The sequence below is a fragment of the Lithohypha guttulata genome, assembly GCF_036872675.1.
Source record: "Lithohypha guttulata strain CCFEE 5908 chromosome Unknown scaffold_4, whole genome shotgun sequence".
Lineage (NCBI taxonomy): Eukaryota > Fungi > Ascomycota > Eurotiomycetes > Chaetothyriales > Trichomeriaceae > Lithohypha > Lithohypha guttulata.
The window spans coordinates 1,208,283-1,227,181 of record NW_027042753.1 but is presented as its reverse complement, the minus strand read 5'-3'; the positions used below and the strand labels follow the sequence as shown (position 1 = coordinate 1,227,181).

General features: G+C 48.5%; 6 protein-coding genes across 6 annotated transcripts; 4 read left to right on the top strand and 2 right to left on the bottom strand.

Moving 5' to 3' along the window:
• Nucleotides 1–80: 80 nt before the first annotated feature.
• Nucleotides 81–964, top strand: LTR64_005593 (uncharacterized protein; the record flags this gene model as incomplete). Its single annotated transcript, XM_064899931.1, has 2 exons — nt 81–633; nt 759–964. The coding sequence occupies 2 exons, from the start codon at nt 81–83 to the stop codon at nt 962–964; spliced, it is 759 nt and encodes a 252-aa protein (XP_064753243.1).
• A 213-nt stretch (nt 965–1,177) lies between these two features.
• IDH1 (isocitrate dehydrogenase (NAD(+)) idh1) lies at nt 1,178–2,491 on the top strand (the record flags this gene model as incomplete). The annotated part of the gene is made up of 4 exons (XM_064899930.1): nt 1,178–1,210; nt 1,266–1,326; nt 1,373–1,447; nt 1,500–2,491. The coding sequence occupies 4 exons, from the start codon at nt 1,178–1,180 to the stop codon at nt 2,489–2,491; spliced, it is 1,161 nt and encodes a 386-aa protein (XP_064753242.1).
• Nucleotides 2,492–3,852: 1,361 nt separating this feature from the next.
• Nucleotides 3,853–4,666, bottom strand: LTR64_005591 (uncharacterized protein; the record flags this gene model as incomplete). Its single annotated transcript, XM_064899929.1, has 2 exons — nt 3,853–4,494; nt 4,562–4,666. 2 exons carry the CDS (start codon nt 4,664–4,666, stop codon nt 3,853–3,855), a joined length of 747 nt encoding a protein of 248 aa, XP_064753241.1.
• A 2,530-nt stretch (nt 4,667–7,196) lies between these two features.
• On the bottom strand, nt 7,197–9,371 carry DUN1 (serine/threonine protein kinase; the record flags this gene model as incomplete). The annotated part of the gene is made up of 1 exon (XM_064899928.1): nt 7,197–9,371. The coding sequence occupies one exon, from the start codon at nt 9,369–9,371 to the stop codon at nt 7,197–7,199; it is 2,175 nt and encodes a 724-aa protein (XP_064753240.1).
• A 563-nt stretch (nt 9,372–9,934) lies between these two features.
• Nucleotides 9,935–15,835, top strand: STT4 (Phosphatidylinositol 4-kinase stt4; the record flags this gene model as incomplete). The annotated part of the gene is made up of 2 exons (XM_064899927.1): nt 9,935–9,942; nt 9,997–15,835. The coding sequence occupies 2 exons, from the start codon at nt 9,935–9,937 to the stop codon at nt 15,833–15,835; spliced, it is 5,847 nt and encodes a 1,948-aa protein (XP_064753239.1).
• Nucleotides 15,836–17,142: 1,307 nt separating this feature from the next.
• Nucleotides 17,143–17,541, top strand: LTR64_005588 (uncharacterized protein; the record flags this gene model as incomplete). Its single annotated transcript, XM_064899926.1, has 1 exon — nt 17,143–17,541. The coding sequence occupies one exon, from the start codon at nt 17,143–17,145 to the stop codon at nt 17,539–17,541; it is 399 nt and encodes a 132-aa protein (XP_064753238.1).
• Between the last annotated feature and the right edge of the window lie 1,358 nt (nt 17,542–18,899).

The following is an 18,899-nucleotide window of genomic DNA, read 5'->3' as shown; positions in this document are numbered from 1 at the left end:
AGTGTAGAGCAGTACACACTGTTGAGAACGAAGCCCACTTTGTACCTGAGCCTTGCCGATATTGTTGGAAAACAGCAAAAATGCCTCCTTCAGGACTAGCCATTCTCATTGGAGCAGGCCCGACTACTGGTGCAGGTATTGCGAGAATACTTGCTTCGCCAAGCCATGGTAACCTTGCTGTCGCCCTTCTGTCGCGTACGGGTGATGCCCAGTTAGCCGACAAACTTGCCAAAACTTCCGGAGGTGGTATCCTGAAAGCTTTCCAAACGGACACCTCGGAGAAACAGTTAAGTAAGGCTTTTGAGGACATAAAATCATGGTCCAAGTCGATCGGAGACGACCTCAAGCTCAAACTTTCCATTTACAATATCAAGCATTCCCACAAAGTATCGATCCTGGAAGAAACAGCCCAACAGTATACACAGTCGATGGAGACTTATGCCACAGGAGCCGTCTTGTTCTCTCAACTGTCTCTGAAGTGGATGCTCGACCAATATCCCGAGCATGCTGCTTTGCCAAGTGGTGCTGTACCAATGCAGAAGAAAGGAACCATCATCTTCACTGGAACACTTGGCAGCGTTCGCTGCTCCACGGCTCAGTTTGCAGCATATGGAGGTGGCCGAGCAGCCGTTCGTATGTTGGCTCAAGGATTGGCTAGAGAGTACTCAGCGCAAGGCATTCATGTTGTGCATGCTATTGCCAATGGAGGTACTGCAGAAACGTACGAGGTGCAAAAACAGTTAATAATTGTTCAACAGGTATTACGGACAACTACCACAAGTATCATGCCGACGAGAGTGGAAAGATCGAGACAGAGGGAGGTGGAGAAGATGCGGAGGCTGTTCTGCAGGGTAAGAAAATGCGTGCCGAAAGCGTCGGCAAGCTCTATCTGCATGCAATGGAGCAGGAGTGCGATCTCTGGATTCACGAGCTCGATATGCGACCAGCTGCAGAGAAATTCTAGTGACAAACGAACGGATGGGTTCGCACACTGGCAGCTCGGTAGGATCCGGTTGAAACGGGCTGAGCATGCATATTGTGTCGTTATAGTTCGCCGTAAAGATATAATTGTGGAGATAGTAGATCTTGAACTCAGAGCTTCGGCGCATGCCACTTTGCATAGCTCTATCACGTCGCAAAGACACAGAATATCTTACCCAAACCCCTACGACTCACGATGTCTCTCGCACGACCAGCACGCAGCGCGCAGGTACAGCTATTGCCGTTCTTATCAATGAAGGAGGAAGAGTACTAATTTCAACCAGTCTCTGCTGCGTACTGCTTCCAAAATCTCGACACAAGCGACTACTTCTTCCCTACCTCGATGTATGCTACTCGCGTGGTGCAGCAGACGACAACTAATATGTAGCAGCCTATGCCACAGTTGCATCCGATATCTTTAAGCCCACGAAATATGGCGGAAAATACACAGTTACACTAATTCCAGGTAAGAGGGTCAATGCGACAAGCTACGAGCTCTCTTGACTTAAGTTTGATAGGCGATGGTATCGGTGCTGAAGTCTCCGAAGCGGTAAAGACGATTTTCAAAGCAGATAACGTGCCCATCGAGTGGGAACAGATCGATGTGACTGGTGTCGAGTCAGGCGAGAAACCTACGGAAGACCTTTTTCAACAATCGATAGCCTCGCTCAAGCGCAACAAACTCGGCCTCAAAGGTATCCTACACACTCCTATAGAACGATCTGGTCATCAGTCCTTCAATGTCGCCATGCGTCAAGAACTCGATGCATATGCTTCGGTAGTGCTGATCAAGAATATCCCTGGTCTGAAGACACGGCACGATGGAGTCGATATGTGTATTATCCGAGAGAACACGGAGGGTGAATACTCCGGGCTGGAGCACCAATCCGTGCCGGGTGTCGTCGAATCTCTCAAAATCATTACCAGAACCAAGGCCGAGCGAATCGCCAAGTTCGCCTGCGCTTTTGCTATTGCTAATAACAGGAAGAAGGTTACTGCCATCCACAAAGCAAATATCATGAAACTGGCAGATGGTCTATTCAGAAATTCAGTGAAAAAGATCGCCGAAGATTACCCGACCCTCGAGTATAACGACATGATCGTTGACAATGCTTCCATGCAGGCTGTTTCTCGGCCACAGCAATTCGATGTCATGGTTATGCCTAATCTCTACGGTGGTATCCTTACTAATATCGCCGCCGCCCTTGTCGGAGGACCAGGTGTAGTTCCAGGTTGCAACATGGGTCGAGATGTAGCAATCTTTGAACCAGGGGCTAGGCATGTCGGCTTAGATATCAAGGGAAAAGACCAGGCCAATCCAACAGCACTACTGCTGTCTGCAACCATGCTTCTGAGACATCTTGGGCTCGATGACCATGCAAACAGAATCTCAAAGGCTGTGTACGCAGTCATTGCGGATGGCAAGGTTCGTACTCGGGATATGGGAGGTCAGGCTACGACACATGAGTTTACACGAGCACTGTTGGATAAGATGGAGGCAGATCTCTGAAACCTTTACGGTAGATAGGGAATTGGTAAAGGGGTATACCGATAGTGTAGCCTGAGGCATTAGTTTTTGCCTAAAACACACCGAGCCTATTGGATTTAGTCTGCTATTGTTATTGTGCCTTAGGCAGCAACAATGAGTTTCTGTACTTTCCGGTTGACGTTCATGTCCTGTAACAACACTTCAACATCTTGTACACCGACTCTATATATATAACGCCGAGTCCTGTAACTTGCAATGGAGTAGGCTCAGTCGTGGTCGCCAATGTCTTCATCCAAGCCTCAATCCTAAGTGACCCCAGATCCGATCGCACGCCAGCGTTCGACGTGAGATAATAAGGTCTTCAGAGCATAACCTTATCCAGGCGCGGTAGGTGAAAGCGATTAGAGATTACAATATGTGAGGTCTTAGTCAGATGCTTCTGAGTTCGACCCAAGACTGAGTCGACCCTTCACTAGCTGTGTACGATCAATTGTCGCTGAATCCTAACATCCCTCCCCCTACCTTTCTCATGTTTACAGCTCTGGGCCATCCAAATTGACCCAATCACTCTTGTCAGCCATCAAGTTCTGGATCGAACAAAGGTACCTTCTGGGGACCAGGACTTCGTTCCAAGACGATAAGCATGCGAACCGCCAACACGATTGGGGGAAATGGTGTGATACTTTACGACAGCAATGCAGCCATATTGGTCGGCCTAAAGTTACAAAGCCACTAATGTCCTGAAGAACACAGACTACACGATCAAATATTCCATGGTGCTCTCTCCATCCTGTCATCTTTCGGACCTGCCCTCACGACCATTCCTCTCTGCTCACTCAAAACATAGCCAGCAGTGGGCTTGCATGGAGTTCTGCGAAGGCAGAATTCATCCTTATGGCGAGGCAATGGGCCTAGGTGACGATGCGGGTCTGTTGGACCACCTCACACAACGTGGCTACCTCGAAGCACCTATGGTGGCACATCAAAAGAACGAACGGGAGATAGGAAGTCTCGATGACGTTCAACGTGGCCAACTGCGCAACAATAAACACAACAACAACGACGCGTACTAGTCGACTAGTATGTGAACTAACTTACAACGTGAACAGTGGTATTTCCAAAAAGAATCTTTTCCTCACTCCAACATCTTCTCACGTGCTCGGAAATAGTAGTAGTATTATAGTTCACATAAATAAGAATACAAAAATGATCCGAGTTTTCGCTGGCTACGTATGCAAAACTCCCCCGCTGTATATAACCTAGCCAGCCCTATAGATGATTGAGATACAGTAAGTAATACGACTAATCAAGTCGTTTCGCAGGCGATGTCAAGATAGGACTTTAGGGAAGAAGTTCATACTCGTCCCATGTCATTAAGCTGCTCACCTCCTCGGCGTGCCATTCTTACACAGCAGCTGTATATTACTGACAAAATCCTGAATCATCGGCTCATAATTATTCGGTTCCCTCAAGAAGATTTTCTGCATCTGCGCAGCCAGATACGGAGCCGCAATTTCTATTTCGACTTCATACTCTTTCTTTGGGTCGTCGTAGTGAGAGACCTGTGTCAGATCGACCTGGAACTCGCGGTGGCGGTAGCTATGCCGGGTCTTGCTGCGACCGGACAATTCTTTCACTTCTCGTAGGTGGTCTCTGTCACCTTCCCAGGGTGTTTCGAGAGATATAGAGATTCGATAGTCGAATCCGTAGTCGGGGCAGGAGATTTCTTTGTCGGCGATGCGGGATTTGATGATGTGTCTTGGGGGGTTGCTTGGTTTTTCGAGGTCTACGGTTTGGCGGACGCGTACTTCTTTGCGGCGTGCGTTGATTGATCGGTCGACCCAGTACCGAAGTTGTGGGTCAAGGACTGCTTTGCCTTCGTCGGTGAGCTCGTAGAACTCGTCGAGTTCTCTTAGCTGAGTGTGGTGTATCTGTTTGTCCTCTTTGACTTCACCGCGAACTTTCGCTTGGTGATTTTCGTGGCCACAGGAATGCAGAAATTCGTAAATAGCTTTGTGTTGTTCCTTCAATTTGTTAGTAAGAGGCGTCCATCAGATATGGGAAACAGAAAGACGAATGAAGTTTACTTACCATGGTCATGTTGCTTTCAAATCTAATTTGACCTTTCAATTCATCACTATTGAGCAGCACTTCAGAATCAGCGCCGAAGAGACGAAAGCGCTGTCTGTTGTTCATGTCAACAATATTGCCGATTTTTGCTTCTATCTCCCATGATGCTCCAACAGGGACCGCTTTATCTCCAATCGTTAAAACAATCCAATCACATATATGGCGTGTAATGCTTTGGTTTGGCACGATGTTTGAGATTGTACCCTCCCACCTCCACTTCTGTGTGTTGTTGATGATCACGGGTGGACGAGGTGGTGCGGCATGATTTTGAGTGCCGTTGGTATGTTTTACCTCATTCTGTGGTGGTGGCGCGTGCCTCGGGGGTGTGCCCTGCCTCTGAGTGCGGTCCGTGACAGGAGCATCGACAAACTTCAGTCTCCGACCTTGACGGGCAGAGTGTGCCCAAGGAGGTATATCGTGACGAGGACGTTTCGCAGGAGGAGGTTTGACTGCGGAAGTGTCAGAAAAATGGCTTGCGCTCCTCTTCAACGATGGCTGGGGTGTTTGTGCTGCAGCTTCCTCCTCTTTAATGTGCATGTCCGAGTTCATTGTTGATCGATCGCCATTGGTGGCAGAAGGGCTAGAACTAACGTGATGATCGTGACTTGACGACTGCACGTTGGATAAGATCGGCGTGGGCGTAACAGTTTCCATGGGCGGAGGCTCCACTTGACGATCTATTGAACTGTGGTGACTTAGGTTGGGTGGCTGATCGGATTGAGGTGGAAGTGAAGAACGCCCTTGTGACATAGTACGACTACTGGTGCTGTGCTGTCGTTGGGGAGGAGGTTTGGGTATCGTTTTAGGCGACACACTCGCGCTCTTCTCGCGATGGAAATCAAACGAGTGCCCTGTTCTCTGATTGTTGTGTATACTGTCTCTTCTGTGTACAGAGTCTGCTACTGATTGAGGATAATGGTTGTAATCTTTGCTGAGCACAGAACTAATTGAACTGACGGAACCTTTCCGGAGATGTTGTTCTGCCAACCCCCCCTGCGAGGGCGGTCTTTGTGCTTGAGGTGACGCTTTCGGGTAGATTATGGGTGGACCCAGCGGCGTAGCAGGTTGACTTTGGAAGTGGTTCGTGGGCGAGATCTGACGTGGATATGATTGATGTGGTAGACCGTTTGGCAATGGTGCTGGTGGAGAGGAGAAGTGTTGATAGGCGGGATGTATATTGTTCTGAGCGTACGGGCTAGGTGGAGGATAGGCGTGATGGACAGAACCAGGCGTGGAAGAGTGGTGGAGGACTGGTGAAGGTGAAACAAAGGCGGCATTGTGTGCTATGTTCGATGGAGGTATGCTGTCACGAGGCGTGTAAACTCCACCATAGCCTCCAGGACTCTGCGCATAGGCAGAGGGTGGTCCTACACTTGGAGTCGAGGCGGAAGCTGAGGTGTTGGGATGGGGTGACTGCATAGCAAAATAACCACCCCCTCCGTGCGCCCTTGTTTCTCCTGTGAGCAATGGAGGGCCATATGGAGTCGGTTTGGCCGAAGTGACATCGGAAGAGGAAGTCTGGTCTATGCGCCCATCATAGGAGGAATGAGAAGTATGTGAGGCCGTTGGGACATGTGGCGGACCTCGTTGACTCTGCGAGTCATGCAGAATGGATTTGAGATCCATCGCTGCCATGCGCTTCTTGTGCCATCAGTGAAAGTGATCACGTTCTGGCATCCACAAAATCGCGCTTGTGTAACCTGTCACAAGGCTTCACGAGAGGTGTAATTCATGTCAAATTCAGCATCGTTTCATTATGCCCGTTACGAGATGGGCAATCAGATATCAGGCTGGATTGCGCGATGGATGAGACAAGTGGTCTATCTGGCGCCTACTTTATTTCCGCTATACAGACTGCGCTTGCCCTGCGTCTGCAGAGGAGGAGTAGAGGTTACTGCCACTTCGTGTGGATGAAGTCTAGGTAACGGCAACTTGATTCAGCCAAGATAAGAATGTACGGCCTTGGCTTCACCTGCGATCTTGCAACCATTGTCCACCATGCTCACGATCAAATCGCACCACTCTTGCCTCCGTAGTCGCGCTTCACTAATAGCCTCGTTTTGACCCAAGTTCGGTCCTGCGATCAGTGGTTCGCAATCGGCACATCAAACTGCTTCGGACACGGAAGTTGGAGTGGGATACACTTCTTGTACTTCAAATTCTTGTAATTTTATTCCATGAGCGGCGCTGTGCATTGTCATTGGTCAGCCAGCAGAGCCTGCATAATACCAACACGAAGTCACGAACACATCTGCGATTGTAATCCGACAAGAGCTATGGTAGTATAGAAAGCTAACCCGTGATCAATGTATGTATTTATTACAGGTTCGACAAGAATATTAGATCATACTAGCTCGAATCCATGCTGATGCAGCTTTTGACGAATATCCTTCATATACCCAATGCAAGCCAACCTGGCAGAATCCCATCTCCCTGACGCCAGATAATTGTATGATTGTGGGAAACACTGGGTGGAAGAGGTGCTCACACATAGTTTCCCTATCCCACTCAAGCTCGCTAGTACCACTCAACCAATCGAAACCGCCTTCGGACAATGTGGCCTAAAGCAAGATTGTACACATGCATCAGAAGCCTCTTACTTGTCATTTGGTACTTCACCAGCCAGATAACGACTACTGGCGTCGTTGCCGAACAGCTGCATGTCGCCTTTACCACCCATCTCCATAAACTCTTCCTCTTGCCTATGTTCAGCGGGCTTTTCTTCCTTCTTCTTTCCTGCCTGCTTCGCAGCATCATCTGTCTGCAAAGGAGCACCACTCTTGTCTATGCTCTGCGCTACTGTCGGGCGCTTCTTCCCTTGTGGGTTCTTCTCCCAGACAGTGATGCTAGCAGGACTAGCGTCACGTCCTGGCTGACCTGGTAGATTCGACTTTGGAACTTCGACAACCTTCGAGACTCTAATATCGTTGATGTCGGACAGGAGAGTACGCTCACGCTTGACCTTGCGCTTGCTGAAATCCATTTTTAAGCCACCAATGGCACCAGTCAGACCGTTGGTACTATCTTCGGGATTGATGTAATTGGTTCTATTCTGGTTTGGTTCCAATTCCTCTGTCGATAGGTTACGAGTCCAGGGATGTTCTAGACATTCATCGATGGTGATGCGCTTCGTGACGTCTACTGTCAACATGCGATCAATAAGATCTAGCGCTGGATCGCCGACTGGGTCCCAGTAGGGTGAAGGATAATCAAAGTGACCCATTTTAATCTGTTGTGCCAGTGTGTAAGGTCGTTCTTTGGAATAAAGTTCGTCGCTGAATGGTGGAAAGCCGCACAAGCAAATGTAGAGGACGACACCGAGCGACCATACATCAACAGCACGAGTATACTTTCGATGTTTTGTGTTCTCTAGAATCTCTGGGGCAACATAGCTAGGGGTACCGCAAAGAGTGGTTGTGAAGGATTCTTCGCCAATTATTTTTGCCAAGCCAAAGTCAGCCAGTTTGACCGATAAGTTTTTATCAGTGAGCAGGATGTTCTCTGGTTTGATGTCTCGATGAACGACGTTACGTTCGTGAAGATACTTCACACCCTGGAAAAGTTGAATAAAGACCTTTCGGGTTTCTGCTTCGGACAATTTCTGCTTGGCAACAATCCAGTTGAACAGCTCGCCTTCTGCTGCCAATTCGAGAATCAGGTAGACGCCGTCAACCTCTTCGAAATTTTCTTTCAAACACAGTACGTTTGGGTGCGATACTGACATTAAGACTGCTATCTCCTGCTGCAAACCTTCGGTCTGCGATCGTTGTGAATCACCCATGCGACGTTCGAATTTCTTGACGGCATACTTGTGACCAGTACAGCGTTCGACACATAGATAAACTGTGGCGAAATGCCCCTTTCCAAGTTGTTGCAGTATCCTATACTGCGAGTGGAAGGCGCTGGACATGCGACTTTTAGGGTACCGGAAAATGAAGCGAGCACTGTCAACTAAAGAGATCTCGTCTCCATCCTCGAGCTCTCTTCTCTTGTTTCGACCTAGCAAGGCATCGTTCACGAAGGTACCGTTGCTGGAAAGATCTTCAATCACAGCTATGGAACCAGCAGGCTTGTTCTCGTTGAATAGGAGGCAGTGCCTATTAGAGATAGTACCCAGGTCAAGCCGCATGTCACACTCGGGGTGTCGACCGAGCAAGTAACCACCAGCTGGGAAGCCTTGAGTCTCTTTTTGTTTCTCATATGCTTCTTCATCTTTCAGCAGTTCATCGGGCTCCGAAACCTTGCGATTCTTTGTAGTCGGCCTTCCAATCTCCAGTGGCTTCATTGGAGCGGGACAGAAGGCTCTTCTTTTCATAGTAAGTTTGTGTCCTATATTTGGATTCACAGGTATCAGAAAACCCCATGTCCCCTCGTCGTCATCTTCAAGCTCGTCTCCCAGGTCCCTCGGTGGGTACACGAACTGTGAGAGAACTTGTGTTTCTTGTGGTGGCGAGGATAAACCTGTGAGGATAGGAGATGAGGAGGTAGGCGTCACTTGTCGATATTGGTTGGATTTGGTATCGGGTGGTGTGACGGTACCCTCCTTGTTGTCAACAGTGGTAGCTGTAGCTATCGAATCGGCATGTGTTATGGGAGAAGGATACGCTCGCTGGTTCACAACTGGAGTCTTCAAGTGTTTGTCTTGCTTGTCGTGCTTGGTCTGTTGCGGCTGAGACAATCTCTGAGATCTTCGAGGTTTCTTGTCTTCGTGGTCATCGCCAGTGCTGTGCCTACCACGTTTAAGACTGCTCTTCTCTGTCTTAGGAGGCATCGTAGCAATTATCACACTCGTAGGATCGTCCTTCCTATTTTTGCAGGCACGTCGCTTTGTTACGTGGAGGTTACAGGCGAGCCTGAAAATTCCGGAATAAAGGTGTGGTGAAGATCGGAGTGTAGGTAAGCTGTGCTTACTAGTAGTGAGCCAACTCTAGGAGAAAGTGTGAGTGGAAGCTGCTATTCTACAGCATGTAAAAGTTGGCGAGAAGGATAAACTGTCAAGCTCAAAGCATTATTGAAGTAGCATACATAGGTTGTGCTTACTACACTATGTCTACATTATGCAGGTCTGAAGTCTTCGAAGTTCTGGAGGCCTATGCCGCTCAATTGAGATCGTCATTGGTTCAGTCGCGTTCCGAGACTGAGATTCTGGTGGATGTCCCGACCTCCGGCCCTGCAGGTCGATGCCAAGGCTGCGACATCATAGGCGTATGGATCGAGTTTCAGGCTTGTCAACTGCAAACCGCGAACAAGTCGTTCGGAGACAACCATGATATGTTGAGTCGTGACGTGCAGGAGTCGCTGACTCGTGGCACTTCCCGTGACGTGACTTGAGCTATGGACTTGTGAGTAAAGGTAATCAATCCTTGCATAGTTGCTGTATACTAACAAAAAGAAAGTCGAGGCTCACTCCGACGGGAGGCCTACGCGAAGCTCGCTCAGTTATCGACCCAGCAGCCAGTCGATCAAGATGGGGGAAATATCCGTAGGCTGGTCGCAGATCTTCCTGCAAAGACCTCTACTACGACTGGGCACCTCGATGGAGTGCTGAAGACGAAAGCACCAGCTCCTCGTTCGCGCATAGACGTGAGAGAACTCGACATCCTTCTGGCCCTATGTTCAGCCGCTGCCAACCTCGAGGACTACGACCATGCTGAAAGAGCTGTCAGACAGTTGGGCACCTACCTCCCCGAAGCCCATTCGCAAATATTCGATCCCTCCCCTTTTTTGCAAGATCTTCGTCCCTCGCCATGGGTTGTCACTACTTACGCCCTTACCCATGCTCTGCTAAGTCTGGGCATCAAATTTCCAGCCTTGAAGAAAAACGTTAGAGGTAATATTCAAGCATATGTCGCGAGTTGGTCTCGTGCTGCAGCTACACTGGCCTCCACGATCACAGCTGAGGATGACGAACAGACCAATGAAGAGGAAGCTATCGAGATCGCCGCTATCTGCGTTTCGCTGGTCGGCTTCCTTGATGCTGCAGCTCAACATGCTGATTTCTGGAATGCCTTTGAGCGACTGGAATTGATCAGAAATATCAGAACAGCTATGTCCGAACAGGTCCTGGTTGCTATCGAGAAAGCTGTCTCGACTATCAGGCACACTGACTGGGACGATCCTTTGACAAGGGAGTGGAAGAAGTCCTTGAAGCACTATGCTGTACGCGGCTCACCCTTAGGTGCCATGCATGTACAACAGGCCTTCCTGAAGTTCGTCGTCAACTGCAGTGCCCACTTCGTCGCTGCTCAGCACCCAAGGCAGTCGAATGGCCTGCTGGATAGTTATGTCAACGGCACCCATTCAGGGAAGGTTCAGAATGAAAACATCGACGACGACTTGATAGAGTACGTGGTCGACTTGATTACAGACCAGATGAACGTCCTTGAGGAAGGCTCAGACTATCTTCAGCTTAGCTCTGCATGGCAGAAACGTCTCGCCTTTCAAGTCAAAGCCTACGCTATCGAAGCCTTCGTGCATTGTATGGTACTTGACGATGATCTCGCCGACCCAGAAACTCTGCTTGCCTGGCTAGAAGATGCTATCGAGAGCCAACCACAGATGACCGATCCATTACTGTCGAAGACCGTCTTTCAAAGCTTGGCAGTGACCGCTCGGCATTTACCCGATGCTACTTCGAATGTGGCGCGCATGCTGTTGAAGTTCATTGTTCAAGGAACTTCCCAGATCGAAGCCGTCACATTAGCCGCACAAAGTCTAGCACATATACTTCGCCTCATATCTACCGACGCTATTATCACAACTCTATACTCACTGGGAAATGTGTTAAGTTCGCAGAGTGGAGCTGAGAAACAGCATCATTCATTTTCACCTCTAGGCATCAACGGCCACCACAGTTCTGTAGCGTCCGATGCCCAAGGCCCAACTGGCAGTGTAATCTCCCTCTCCATGAGTGGTGATGAGGAAACTTCGATAATTTGTGGCAACGTGGCTCGAGCCATTGTCACTATTGCTACAACTTGCAACGAGCACAAGATAGTGGCTCTGGCTCAGATGCTCTTGACTCAAAAGATCAGCAGGATCAACTTGCTCGTAGACGCACATATTGTTCAGAATACTGCTGTCCTTGCTACTCACGGCAAAGAGATCGAGCTCAAATCGCTGCTCCGACTTTACTCCAAAATGCACGAGGAAGCTGTTCACCAGAGGAATGCTGTGATCTTTGAGGCTGTTCGATCGGCGAGAGAGTATCTGGCCACTCATCTGGACGTCAATTCATCACTATTTAGAGTTCTGGCCGTTTCCCTACTTGAACGCATCCTCAGCAAGGGCGATGTGGTGGAAGGAGAGTTCAAGCACTCAGCCGAAGTCGAGCAGGCTGCCCAGGAAATAGCTCCATTACTCAAACCACTGGCTATCCTAGCTTCACGCAGACCAATTACGGTCCTGGATGGTAGTGTTGAAGACCGTTCTGAGATCGAAACTTTAGCACGAGAAGCCTGGTTCAACATAGCCGTGCACGGTGTCACGCTCCAGTCGCTGATCGGTCAACAATATTACCATGAGCTCCGATTACTGGCAATGCATTCAACTCCGCTTGTCGATGAAGAGAGGGCTGCTCTTCTGGAATCAGATGTTGAGCTCAATACGGTACTGAGGCGTGGGATGAGCTCGCAACATATTGCAGAGCAACGACGTCACCTTACAAGCATTATTCCCGACCATGAATCACGAGTTCGGCATTTGAGCTATCAAAAGGTTGTTTACCTGAATGCGGTCTATCTTGTTGAGTCGCTACGAGCTGCATCTGGAAGTTGTGCTGAAATGTGCGATTATCTTGCTGACCCATCGCTCAAAGACAGCGACATGGGCGCCTGCTTGAGTGCTATCGCAGCCGAAGTTGTTAAAGGCTATATTCAGAAGGCGCGGCCTGCTAAGGACGACGATTATGGCGGCCCCTATATTGCCAAACAGCTTGTGCGAATCTTTAGTGCATGCTGTAATCGCAGTGCTAAGATGCAGGAGGTTGCGAGATTGACCGCTGACTACATCGTAACCTTCGCTCCATCTGCGTTGATGCAAAAATCGTCCATATTCGCCCTACTTGAGCTCTTATCCATCATGTGGTCTAGCTGTCTTGAGTCTGAGATCGAGGAATATGAATGGAAACCCGTCTTCTCATCTCAACGTGGAAAGGTGACTGTGGAATTGAGTGACGACTATGCATTTCGCAAGCGAACGCTTGATGGCTTGCTTGTCTCTGCACGGAAGTGGATGACAAGTGCCATTGCTATTGCTCCTCTTGACGTGAAAGGGCTCCTCCAGACATATCTATCGGAATATGACGATACTGGTGCTTACGGTCACGTTTCCCTAGGGCGCTCGTTTGCCATTGAAATGGGGTCCTTAATTCCTTCGACTGATCAAAGACTTGCTGCGATCGAACAACAGGCTCAAGAAACCGAAGTGAACGTGGCATCTGACTTTGTGGCTCAATACACGACACGACAGGAGTACAGATTCGGCGGTCTGGCTGGCGATGGCCAACACATCATGCCAGCAAATACAACCAAACTGACCGGTCCTCTTACTGATGGTATCCAGACCTCGGAAGATATCGTAGATGAAGCTCAGGCAACCCTTGCCGAGATCGAACACAAGACGAGCTTACACTCTATGATACCTTTACAGGATTTGAAAGGTGTGCTGCGCAGGGCCGCTGCGTTACTTTGTCGAAGTAAGACATCACAGACCGCGATTGTGCAATACTTGGTCACCATTCCGTTTGAAGTCTTCACGAAAGAGTCCATTAAGATGGGAATCTCCCTGTGGCTTGGTGTAATACATGAGAACACCAGGATGGAGCCTCGAATATTGACAGAAATTGCCCAGGCATGGGAGAACACTATCGACCACCGAATTGGTATCTTCAGTCCCTCTTTTCGCAATCCAGATCCTTTCTATGTCAAAGAAGAGTTTGCTCCCTCTGATCGAGCGACTCTGCTCAAGCACGCTCAGAAAGCTCAAAATACCATATCCCCACATTTGCGATTACTTCAATTTTTCGAAAGTCATTTTAACGCCATTCGTTTAGGCAGTCCTCACACACAAAGGACATTTGTTAGAATGATCATGAAAACCCTTAAAGGTATGGAGCAGTTAAAAGGTCATCCTCTACTCCGTGAGATACACTTCCATACTGTTCTCTTTGGGTTCAGAATCCTGCAGTACAGCACTTGTCTTAATAAGAACACGATGTGGCGCCTGAAGGACAGAATACTTTCGACTGCACTATCTTGGTTTCGTCATCCACCGGCATGGTCCTTCGGTGGCAACCGCCTGCAAGTCAAAGCCGAGGTCAAAGTCATGCAAGATGTTCTTGTCATGCTGGCCTCTACTAAACCTGTGGGTTCACTTGGTCCTTCAAGAAAGAACAGCAATGAACAGAAACAGGCACTACTTGAAGCCCTGCTTCATGTTGAAATTGGCCGGCTCGAGGTATGGCTTAGTCCGCTTGGCACGACGACGTTGGACACAAGTGCTCACGCAACCGTTGCTGCGCTTGCTCGTGTGGCCTGGGCAGAAAGTCCAAGTCTTGCAATTCAGCTTGTCAAAAGGTTTCCTTCTGAGCAACTAAGCCGAGATGTTCGCTTCCTGCTATGCAACTTTCCGGATAAGGCAATTCAAGATCCAGCTGCTGTCGATCTCCTATTGGGAGACGTTCTTCCATCGGATTTATCGTTCCAGCTGAAGTACCTACTCATCTGGGCACCAGTAAATCCAGTTCAAGCTGCGACCTATTTTACACCTGGTTATGGTAATCATCCTTTCGTATTGCAATATTGTGTACGCGCACTCGACTACCATTCATTGGATATCACCTTCTTCTATGTGCCACAGATTGTACAAGCACTACGTTATGATGCTCTGGGTTATGTTGAGCGATTCATTGTCGAGGCTGGCAAATTCTCACAGCTTTTTGCACATCAAATCATCTGGAATATGAGAGCAAACTCGTACAAGGATGACGATGCAACGATTGAGGATCCCTTGAAGCCAACATTGGACAGAGTGACCGAAAGATTGATTGCTAGCTTTACTGGGGCGGATAAGGAATTCTTTGAGAGAGAATTCTCCTTCTTCAGCGAAGTGACAGATATTTCTGGCAAGTTGAAACCATTCATCAAAAAGTCTAAGCCTGAGAAGAAGGCCAAGATCGAGGAAGAATTGCGGAAAATTAAGGTTGAGGTCGGAGTATATCTGCCCAGTAACCCTGACGGTGTTGTTATTGGCATTGATCGAAAGTCGGGCAAACCATTGCAGTCCCACGCCAAAGCACCATACATGGCAACATTCCGCATCAAGAAAACAAGAAGCGTCGATACCGAACAGCAGGTTGCGCAAATAACACGACCTAAACATGCACGTCACAAATCCAAAGCATCCACTGTTGTGACCACAGCCTCAGATGACCCAAACAGCTATGAAGTGTGGCAGAGCGCCATCTTCAAGGTTGGCGACGACTGTCGACAGGATGTACTAGCATTGCAGCTGATCGCAGCATTTCGTGGTATCTTCAACTCGGTTGGCCTGGATGTTTATGTTTATCCATACCGAGTCACTGCGACAGCTCCAGGTTGTGGTGTCATTGATGTCCTGCCAAACTCAATCAGCCGAGACATGCTTGGGCGAGAGAATGTGAATGGCTTGCACGAATACTTTATTACTAAGTACGGTGGTGAGCATTCAGTACGCTATCAAGAAGCAAGATCAGAGTTCGTGAAGAGTATGGCAGCATATTCTGTTATCAGCTATTTGATGCAGTTCAAGGACCGACATAATGGTAACATCATGATTGACGACAAGGGCCACATACTTCACATTGACTTCGGTTTCCTGTTTGACATATCTCCAGGTGGTGTTCGATTCGAGCGAGCACCTTTCAAATTGACACCAGAAATGCTAGCGGTTATGGGTGGCGACAATCCGCATACCTCACAAGCCTACAGATGGTTCGAAGAGCTTACTGTGAAGGCATTCCTGTGCTCTCGCCAATATTGCAGCAAGTTGCTCCACTTGGTCAGTCTGATGCTCGACTCTGGTCTACCTTGCTTCAAACCACAAACGATGAAGAACATGCGAGACAGGTTCAGACTTGATCTGAATGAGAGGGAAGCTGCTGAGTTTATGGTCGGCTGTGTGAAGAAGAGTGCCGCCAATTTCTCGACCAAGGTTTATGATGAGTTTCAACTTTTGACAAATGGTATACCCTATTAGCGAGCATGGATTTTGAGCATTATAGCATAGCTGAATAGAACAGATAAGACTATTGTCTAATAACATAATCTACCATGGTAGGACTACTACCAAAGACAGATTTCGCAAGTCTATGCCATTGTTATTGTTGAAACTCGTGCGATTGGGACTATCTTTCAATCATGCCTGAGTAACCAGTTGTTCTGGCTGACCACTTTTGAAATCGAAGTACATCCATCTAAGTTATTGTGCAGCCACGACCTGTCGCAGCAGCCAGTGCTGGACCTCGTTTCCATAACCTCTCAATTCACCACAACTCTCACCACCAATTTTTCTGATGTACCACTAGCGGTACCTCGCGGTCACCTCTCCCTTCTTACCACCAGCAATCGCTAACATGGCTTTCAAATAGTACGTATCCAGCAAAAGCTGAGCCAACATCTAAAGCTGAGCCAAATCTTCTTTCTCATTCCACGAGGGAAGAAACAGAGTCGAAAGTGGCCTCACTACCTCGATAAAATCCCAATTCTACCAAGCATATTGAGGAAATTCGACCATAGCGCTCCGCCCACCTCAGCGAAGCCTAGACCCATTGTTCCTGCTAATACGAAGGCAAGGAAGACTGTGTGTGGTATAAGTCAGTATTTGTATTCATCGTCGTAGTAGAATTGGCAATATACACTATCCCTCCACCTGCTGGAAGAGGGGAGGGATTGTTGCTCGATAAACAGAAGGCACTTTAGGAGAAGGACTTACTCAACATCGGCGTACTAATAGGACTTTTTTGAACTTCCTTCTTCTTGTACGCGGTCTCTGGTCGGCCCATGTTCTTTTCGTTTTGTTTTGCGAAAACGGCGTTGGCGCGTTTTTGTTGTGGTGTTTGGCGGGCCATTTTTGTATATCTTTGGTTTGGGTGATGCGTGGAGATTTGGGGGCGTTGAAGTATGGAGCGCTCTGTGGATGGTGCTGATTCTTGGTTGAACTGGGAGAAATGTTACAAGTTGTAGGAGATAGTGTTTGGTTGTTCTTGAGGTGTTTTTGAGAAGTGTGGCTGCAGGGCTAGATGGTAATGGGGAGGTGGCCTTTCTGATATGGTACGATATGGACACTTTGTACGTTTGTATGGTAGGTAGGCGGAAAGTAAATCCTTGCCCCTTTCCGCCATGGCCAAATGTGGTATGGTCTTTCTATAGAAATGCCGGGGTTTGGGCAAACCAAGCAAATCCCAGATTGATCGCGCCGTTATGCTATGTGCTCGAGCTTGACGAGTAACCATATAGCATAGTACACCTTCAGCACCCGAACTATCTTGAATCCGACCGCGTGCGATGTTCACCTCTAGGCAGCCATTTCTACAGCGCGCCCTACCTGCTGTCAGAACTTCGCGTATACCTATCAAATCACGACCTTTCCAACGCAGCTTCACCTCCACAAATACCAACCTTCAAACGCAACCTGCCTCCCAGCCAAGTCCTCATGGCAACTTCTACCGCTCGCATGGCCGTGCGCTGTTCAAGAGCCTAACGCTAGCATTCTTCAGCTATCAGGTCTTTTACTGGGCATGGATTACACTTGAGGCGGAAACCACAAAGGACGAGAAGAGGAAAATCATTACTGGTTTGGAAGAGGAGGTGAAATTGTTGGCAAGTGGTAAGGGGAGCCATGTGTTGAAGACGGGGGAGGGAGAAGGGAGTGGGAAGAGGTTGTTGGAGGAGGAGAAGACGTGAAGAGGAGGGAGAGTTGAGCTATAGGAAACGGACGCATGTGGACATTGTTTAATGAATTGTCTGGAAAGGGAGGGAAGACGAATGTGCGATACGTTTGTCTCATTGGTGCTGCTCTGTTGTAGCAGACTTTTGAGTCCCAGATGCGAAGCTGTCCAGGCAGAATTTAGCTGGTATCCTATGGATCAGTGGTGGTCGATTCAGTCAACACGGAATCCGATCAGATAGCCCACACGAAGAGCATACCGTCGAGACTTCCCTTTTGATGTCGTTGTCGGAAGGTCCTGAATACAGCTAATGCTCATGTGAACGAGCACGATCCGAGACCAAGAGTCTTGGTGAAGCAGGCGGCTGCTCTTTTTGTGCCATCAAGAGTAAAATGCGACACGATTTCAAAGTATATATCAAGAAGACATCGAAGACTGGGATACGGGATGGTGCGGGTTGCAAGACACAACGTGGTCAGCTCGCGAAGCCTCTGATCATACTTGCAGCTTTTGTGGATACAGCTGTTGGCTAGATGCGGAAGAGGATCCTACCGTCCCGCTGTATTGCTCCAGGGAGCGTACTCAAACTATACACTTAAAAGAAACAATGGCTGCATCGCTAGCAAGTTTTGACTTGTGTTCCGGTACTACTACCACTCAACGCGGAACAGATCTACCTTACTTGTAACAAAGGCAAGAAGAGGTCAGTACGCATCACAAGTGCTCGTCTGGAAATAGTCGAAGTTGGTTTTGGCAGGAGCAGCAGTTTGCTCGATTTCCAGCACGTGACGGAGCAGCCATGTTGTGTAGCAAAGACCTACATGATACGCAACAGAATCTCGTGGTAAAGAGTGACAAGCAGTAAGGATGTCCATCCCGCAACGTCTCCTATCTGAAGCAACACTATCTGGCTTATCAGCATACAGCCACGCTAGTGTCCGTCCCACTGATAACAAGTTCCCACATCATGGACCATCCAGCGAGAGGACAAAAGTGCCGAAGGATTGTGTGCTGAATCCTACCATCAAGACCTTGCAGAAGACAGCACAACGTGAAGCAGCAGGCCTCAACTATTGCCACGTTGAGCGTTCATTCTGATTAAGCACTACACCATGCGTATGGTGCCTTCGAGGGCTTCTAGTGTTTGGCACCGTTCTCAATATCAGTTATCGATATCTCCATCGATTTTTCTGCGAATGTGTAGAATACTCTCGACGAGCTTCGTCCCAAGGCACACCATACCAAAGTTGGAGAAATGTTCCTCCTGACACAGGATTGTCAAGTAATGCCTGTGCTCATCTCGCTAATCCCTCACTTGCGCTCCTTTGCTGTATCATCAAACACTGTGGCGTATTCAGGTACAAAGCAAGCACA